The sequence below is a fragment of the Hylaeus volcanicus genome, chromosome 6 (genome assembly GCF_026283585.1).
Source record: "Hylaeus volcanicus isolate JK05 chromosome 6, UHH_iyHylVolc1.0_haploid, whole genome shotgun sequence".
NCBI lineage: Eukaryota > Metazoa > Arthropoda > Insecta > Hymenoptera > Colletidae > Hylaeus > Hylaeus volcanicus.
The window spans coordinates 26,086,478-26,094,986 of record NC_071981.1 but is presented as its reverse complement, the minus strand read 5'-3'; the positions used below and the strand labels follow the sequence as shown (position 1 = coordinate 26,094,986).

At 37.8% G+C, this 8,509-nt stretch overlaps 1 protein-coding gene across 1 annotated transcript in view; it reads left to right on the top strand.

The window, feature by feature from the left end:
• Window positions 1-8,503, top strand: part of LOC128878580 (single-stranded DNA-binding protein 3) — a 15,710-nt gene extending 7,207 nt beyond the window's left edge. Inside the window, exons 11-13 of the mRNA XM_054126870.1 lie at window positions 2-21; window positions 227-427; window positions 8,245-8,503. Coding sequence (XP_053982845.1) covers window positions 2-21; window positions 227-427; window positions 8,245-8,349 — 326 coding nt within the window. The 3' untranslated portion in view covers window positions 8,350-8,503. The remainder of the gene's footprint in view (window position 1; window positions 22-226; window positions 428-8,244) is intronic.
• Window positions 8,504-8,509: the final 6 nt, after the last annotated feature.

Here is an 8,509-nt window from a genome sequence, read left to right as displayed (position 1 = left end):
CCTGGAGGAAATATGCCTGGTGTAAGTACGTCTTATCCTTGTTACCCTTTAACGCGACAATCAAGTTTATTACTTCATATACACAGTGTAGCACGTTAAAGGTGTCTGTGTTACTGTCGTGTTTAAATTGTCAATGCTGGTCGTAATCGTTGTTGATTTATTTTTCACAATTTACTAATACACATTTTTAATATTATTTACATAGCAATGCATTTGATTGTGTCAGGACTTTCCGATGAGTGGCGGACCAGAGGGTGGTCCAATGGGCCCAATGGGACCGAACACAATGGGTCCTGTTTTAAATGGTGATGGTCTTGACGGAATGAAAAACAGTCCAGCTAACGGTGGCCCTGGAACACCACGAGAAGACAGTGGAAGTGGAATGGGTGACTATAATCTGGGTGGTTTTGGAGGTCCTGGAGAAAATGTAAGTATTAGTAGGTTCTGTAACAATCCCTATAATAGTTACTCGACGTGTTAATAATATGGACTTGTGTGTAACGATTATTTTAACGATACGTTTCATTTCTATCGTGCCTTTGTACTGTTGATGTTGTTGCAAAAACAAAACCAAAAAAAGATGGACAAGTTGAATATTATCGAAGAAATGTACACCACTTTGACGGCGACTAAACAAAGGGTATCTTTACGAATTGTTATACGCCCGATCGAAATGAATTGTTATCTCTAAATGAAACCTTTACGAACCTTTAAAAAGAAATTTGTTGTACGGAAATTAGACGTAAAGAAATAAAATGACATTGATTTCTAATTCGAGTGTCACATTTTTTTCTTCTTCTTTTTTCTTTTTTTAGAGAATCGATTTATTCTTGGCGCAAAAAAGTGATGTAAATGTTAATTCTGAACAAGAATCGGAAAGCATACAAGTCCATGTCATAACTTACTTTTTCTTCTAATTATTCGGCAATTAACAGATCAGGTGCTTTCGTCAATGCGACAATTACTTATTTATTCCATCAAAAGAATTTGGGTGTCATTATATTTAGAGGGCTTATCCTCAGGCTTTCCCCAAGTACCTGGTTAATGCTTATCTAAAATATCAATATTTTATAAGAATTCGAAACGTCCTATTTAATCGTATAGGCTTCCTGGGAAATTTAATTTAAATTATCTACTCGCATCTAATATCGTTATAACTGTTTGGCTGAAATTGTGTCTAACTATTATCATACTAACAGTATGGCTAACGATCCATATATGAAGTGGGCATATAAATTGCAAGACATTTGGAACGTTTTACGTAGAAATATGCATAACGTATACTCGTATTTTGTTGAGTTTCCGCTTATACTTAATAACGTGTAAATTTATTAATTTCGAAACTGAACAAAGACTGTACAACAATAGTGCCTAAAAGTTGTTATCGAAGCAATAAATAGTACATACGTAACTTTCTATCTACTCGATGATCTACTCTTTAGAAAATGCCTTGAGACTTTTGTACCCACTTTATATGCAAAGAAAAAGTATGAAGCAACTTTCATACAGTTACATGCAAGATATTCCATAAGGTGTACCGTATACGACAATGAAGGGATTTTCGTCGGGTCAAGGTCAATTTTTATGTTAAGATGCGAACATCATACATAGACATTTTACACGTTTGTGCGCTAAACTTCTTTAAAGAGTATTTTTAGAATAGTGAAAAAGAAAAAAAATGATACGAATGGAAAACACAATCAGTCGTGTATAAATCCGCTGGTCTCGTTCGACGTGAAAACCAATCTTAACCTGCGTCGAATTATATTGCACGAGGTGCATAAGAAAATAGCGTAAATTTTGTTCGGCAATGGAACAGATCGATAATCAACTACCATACCGAAAGTTAACAAAATCTGCTCGTCTTTGACCTATGGTACTCTTCTTTGTTCCGATACGTTACGCTTTACTGGAGGCCCTGTATAATAATAGCATAATACATATATATAATCGATTTCTTTAACGAGCGCGCACAAACGGTATTCCTTTTTACTTTTACGTTGTTATTTCGGATTTGTGAGTAGGATTTTGAATTGAAAGAGTAATCAGTAATCTCGCACGTGCGCCTTCTGTATTCCCGACAGTTTTTTTAAAAAGTCAAGTCGCCTTGGAGTCCAGCCTCGAGATTCGTAGATGCCGTTAATTTCCCGGTTAATCACGCAATGTGGAAAAGGATCATACGCAAAACGCTGCGTTTTACAATGCGCACGGTACGATCGGCACGTGGTACATGCGCGGTTCGTAACGTTTCGTCAAAATGGCTCAACCACGATGTTATTCTCATTCGTGGCAAGATATATAAAACGAAAGAAAAAGCAAAAGAAAATGATTAAACAGAAAGAAGGCAAAAGAAAAAAAAAAGAACGTTCGTGACAACGCACCGGCCGATGTACGTTCGTTAATTAAGTGCTCGTAATCGGTTAGGTTAGCATTTAAGCGATCATTACGCTGTTATTACGAAACTATGATACTCGATCGTCATTACTACATGCGCGTCCGCCCGCGCGCGTAACATACCTATATGAATTTTAAAAGTATATATATATATATATGTGTGTGTGTGTGTATATGCAATATATATTATGTATATATATATATATATATATATACACATATATTTCTCTCTATACATATATTGTATATATATGCTTTGCTAAATACTCACAAGGTTGCAGACTAGGATTTTATTATTAATTATTCTTCTCCTTTTCTTTAACTTTATTTTTTACTTTTTTCTCTCTTTTTTCTTCTTTTTTTTTTTTAATACGATTATTTCTGTACGCTTTATTACCGACAGTACGGTCTTTTTTTTTTTTTTTTTTTTTAACGACTCGTGTTAACAACACCAACGTCTATTATTTATATTTATTTGAACATTAGCTTGTAAGAAAAGGTGCCTGAAAAACACGAACTACTGTGATTATCAATCGCATAATTGTTAATCGATTTATAATTCTTTTTCCATTTTCTCGTTTGTCTCTGTTCTTTTTATTCCTGTTTTTTATTTTTTGTTTTACCCTGTTGCGTTTTCTTAATTGCACCCGCTGGATCACCAGCTAACCACCCGTGGGCTTATTTTTCATCCCATTATAGAGTTAGGCCTGCGAGAAGTATTAAATTAGAGAAAAACGGTACCCTATAAGTCCATGACAGGTAAGACGTATAATAGTTGTTGGAAAGAAAGAAAGAAAGAAAGAAAGAAAGAAAAAAGTTTGAATCTCCCGATGAGAGAAATCCTCCCGATCGTGTTTTACTTGAACGATCAATTTTTGTTGATATTACTTTGTTCAATATCTGTACGTACACTCGCCTAAATAGCTCGAATCGAATTCTTTTCGATCGATTCATAAAACTCTGTAATGAGGTGATTAAATTAGCAGAAGTTGGATCGAGTCCCTCCATTGTTTGCTCACATATTTATCTATCGATTGATGCAAGTTTGCGCACCATCTATTCGCAGCCATTGACATCGCAATATCTCGCGTGTTCGTTTGGTCGTAACAGCCTGTAATTAACAGGCGTAATCTTTAAACTAGTGCCTTGTTAGAGAAAAATGCAGGCACCTTGATGTATTAACGCGGTACGCTGATAAGATTTGCTGTTGCAAATCCAGCGACACGAATGTTTGATCGATATATTTTGAAAGCTAACCTGCAAACGATGGTTCTTGATCGAAATCGACCGACTTATTGAACTGTACATATCGAGATCATTCTTGATACAAGCTACCAGGGAAATTTTCAATTTGAACAATTATTTGAAAAGAAAAATATGACGCGCAACACTTTGAAGGCATAGAGTCGCGTATCGTATTTTTGACTGGAGATACTTTGCAAACAAGTTCCTATTAGAAATTAGTTTAAACAAGAAAAATGTTGGTCGTACAAGTTCCTTTTTTTATTAGTTTGTTGCCGCTTCGATCATTTGTCTGAAAAAAGGGGCATTAAAGGGGCGTTAAATCGAATCATCGATCATCGAGCGATACGTTAACATCATAGCGTCGAGTATTGCGAAGCGAATGGTCCTGCGATTAACTTAACACAAAGTACTTGGACTTATAAATGAAGTGTTATATGTATAACGTACGCGTAGCAACAGACGCTATATATATATATATATATAACGGTAATTATTTTTGTATGGAATAAGAGTCGTAGACGGTGTAAGTACTGAACCTAAACGAATGAGTGTGACAAAGAAAAAAGAAAAAGAGAAGCAAAGAGAAAAGAAAATGAATACGGGCCGATAACGGTGAAATATCGTGCGAACCTCCCGGAATCCATCCGTCCGTAATGGTTATAGGTCAGTACCGGACTATGCTGTGCTGCTGTTAGTTGTGTTTAAATTAATTAAAGCTATTAAACTATCGATCGAGGGAGAGGGAGCGTCAATTGCGAGTGCATGCTCTGAGAGCACCGGCAAGATCGATTATACAAACGTATGGATGATCTATGAGTTACGTTGCATCTTCTCAAGAATCATTCATGTTGATACTCTATGTCCCGCGTCTGATTGCCACGTTCTTTCATCTTTACTTTACGTACCTTTTTTCCTTTTTTCCCCCTGTAACATTAAAAGCACGTTTCTCGTATTATTCTGCTCGGCCAATTTCAAATATACAAACAGAGTTCGTGGCAAAGAAATCCTCCCTATCTTTACCCTCCATAGTTTTATTATTTCGGACGATTTATGCACCGCTGTTGATCGTGTCCATAACTAATCGCGCTTGTCATCTCTGTGTTACAAATATATTCCTACGATATTTATAACTTTGATATAATTCGAGAGGAATTCTCGTGAAAACGATATCACGAGTAAAGGGCAGCGATACGAGAGATATCTCTATGCCTCGAGAGAGCAATTAAGAGAGTAACGTGGGCAATTCGCGATTCTTCGTGCCTACGGTTTAGTCAGTTGAAAGCTTTCGACGTCTAAGAACGTACGTATATACGATATACATATATATATATATATACATACATACATGTTCTGTCAGTTCTTTTGCCGAGTCGATGGGTGCAAAGAGTAAAAACGGACTTTGCATTTGATGAAGAAGACTGTTAGTTTTCGATTATTTGTAATAACCGTCGTAGAGAAGTGAATGCTTGCCGTTGTTCTGGAGTATTCATCGTGCCAATAAGTGCGTTATACTTTTAATCGGGAAAAAGGAAGTACACGCATACACAAACACAAACACGCACACACGCACACCATCATACGTATACATACATATACATGGACATATACATATATACGAGAGAGTGAGAGAGAGTGAGAGTGACTTACGGATCAATAATCGGTGCGAGACGTCGACCATGACGTTGTTTCGAAGTAAAAAGAACACGCTAAATATATACATATATAGATATATAATGGGATCTATGTAACTTCTCTCAGAGTACGAGGAGAATCGGGATTCGGGGTTCGATGTTCGATGTTCGAGGGTACGAACGAAGAGAAGGATTTGTTAACGATCGTACGAAGCATTAGCTTTTTTGTCGTTGCTTGCAACTTGTAACTTGTAACGCGACTCGTCCCGGTGGCGCTGCAGTCACGAGAAAAATTCATTTTCAAGTATTCCGAGAGAGCGTGCTTCGATCGAGTATATATATATATATATATATGTGTGTGTGCGTGAAGCGCACCATAGGTACTCTTAAATGCCGATATTTACTTTTAACACACAAGCCCCACGTTGTAAGCCACGCAAGTGAACGGCGATGAACATTTTACATTATTAATATATGCCTAAGCCAGGGGAGATCGAGACAATAAATGTAAACCTGTTACACTGAGAATACTGCGTTTTTCTTTTTTATTTGCTGATCAATCCGCAGGGTGCTGGCTATTAGAACGTTTATATATGACTATCTGTTTCCGTGCACTTTGTTTTATGTGAAATTTGTTTGTCTAGTCACTCCGAGACACACTTTTTCTCTGGTAATCACATGTCACTTGTGTTTCACATTTACGTCGCACGATAGTTAACGAATCGAGTAGCTAATTCGGTCCAATTACTTGTTTTCTTTTTCCTTACGATGATTTTACGATTAAAATCACAGAAACACACGAGTTCTTGTATGTAATTCGTTTCTTTCTTTTTCTCCTAATCGTAAGCATCAGCATTTTAACACGATACACCGCAAAAAGTCATATCATGCTGTGCGATCTTTGTTCTAATATCACAAAAGGAAAACGTAACTTTGGTTGCTTTTTCGAGCGAATTTATGTCTAATTAAAAGTATTTGTCTTAACTTTGCTTGAATAGGGTGTGCATCGGAGCTGGGACGTGTTCGAATAGTTCGAAGGGTCGTGAAAGCTTCGAATATTCGTCCATTTTACAAGTTTGCGTAACGAACAAAGAAAACTGTCGAAACGTGAGACTAGATTCGATCCCAGCTCTGGTATGCATACGAGTTGCCACTAACCTCGAAACACTTGCTTAGAAAAACAACCGATTCGAGAAACTAACACCGAGCATGTACCAGGAAAATTAGGATGATATTGTTCGAAATCGACTCGTCCAGCGTGATATACGAACACCAGTATATGACTATGTACGTGGAATACTGTGGAACACAATGTTTGTGATGTACTCAACGGTCGTAAAGTCGGTGATTGATAGTATTTGTCGAGACGCGAAAGAAAAGAAACAGTGAAATCTGATAGCTGTATATAGTACTAGCCTGTACTGACCTGTAGCACATGGATGCGTGAGCGCAAAGCGATTGGTGGATTGCGAGATCGTATCGAGACACGATTCTAAAACAAAAAAGTATTTAATCTGCAGAGGAAAAAAGTATTTTTACAAAAAAAAAGAAAAGAAAAAGAAAAGAAAGAAAAAAGAAAGAAAAGAAAAAGAAAAATTACCCATGAGGGATGACACGTCGAGTTTCTCTGTTTACAATTTTTTTTCTTAACTCGTAATAATATTTCTGAATGTCTCTTGTCGTTCGCTCGGTGAGGTGTGCGTGAGTTGGGGGGCAGGTGGCGCACACGGTATGCGCAACAAATTTGTTGTCTATTATTAACTTTTTTTTTTCATTTTCTTTATTATTAATTGTTGTTATTGTTATTATAATTACTGTTATTATTGTATCAATTCTTTTTTTGCTCGATACGGGCTTCACTTTTTTACGTAACGTCCATGTGTTGTGGGTCAGAGCGCCCTGGAAATGTGGAACCACACTTCTCTTTATCACGCGGTTCCCGAATCAAACCGTTTCTCTTTCCTAGTTCTTTCATATCCTCTTCTTTAAGTTTTGTGTTTCACGAGCCCAGCCCCTTCACGACGCACCGTCACCGCGCTGCGCTAATTTGTTCACGCAGCATGTCAGCGTTTTCTCGCCCGAGTTCACTCGGGACCAGCGAACTGCGATCGAATTTCCTCGGCCACGTGAATATCTTCCTTACACACTTTCGTTGGCACTCGGTTCGACTCCGAGATGGACAAAATACTTTTCTGAATACCAATCGTTTCGAGTAACGAACAAAATAATAACGATAAGGATAACCGTTACCGTACCTTATTTCTTCTTTGATCGTTGCAATTTCAATTACGTAGTTGCGATAGCAATCTCTCGTGCGTACGAATTCTGAACAGAAATTATAGCTACAACGTATTTCAAGTTGAACTAGTTAAATTTCTTGTTTATTAATGTTTCTGCGAAATTTTGATATTTTGTCCGTCTCTGATTCGACTTATACTCTCGAGGCGAAAGATGATTAGATCAAAATCGCTTCTCCACTTTGAATCAGCCCAGGCACGATCCCCACCCCACGCTATGTCAGTTTGCTTCTTTGTTGGGAGAGACAGGGGGCGCACCTGCGGGCAAGGATGGGCAAAATTCTCATTTGGATACAAGTGATCGAATAACGAACAAACGACCTGGCATCTATATAAATCAACAATTTTATTGGTTTTATTCGTAATGGTTTGCGTGAAATTTTGCCGATCTTTGACTTGTGCCGTCTGTCTTCGAGATACAACGGTAGGACAGAGCGAAGAGACGAGGAACGGAGGAGTGGCGGGATAGCTAAATGATAAATGGCTGTAAACATTCTCAGAGGAAATATTCTCAGCTCGCTGGTGAAACGTTGAAAGCAGAACAAACAAACAAACAAACAAATAAATAAATAAATAAATAAATAAATAAAAATAAAAACAAATGGGCAAGGTATCGCCTGATGGTGGACTTGCCTAACCTTTTACGTGTAACCGGCCTGGTGTTGGTTGATTCGCAGGATCAGACCGAGTCAGCGGCCATACTCAAGATCAAGGAGAGCATGCAAGAAGAGGCGAAGAGGTTTGAAAAGGACTCAGATCACCCCGATTATTTCATACAATAACTCTTCACGAGTCGTTGGGCTCCGAGACCAAACTAACGTTCTAACAAAACGAATCGCAAATCGATCCCCTCTCTTCCTTTATCCGGTACATCTCTCGCTGTACTTATTTACTTACACACACACACACACACACACACACACACACACACACACACACACA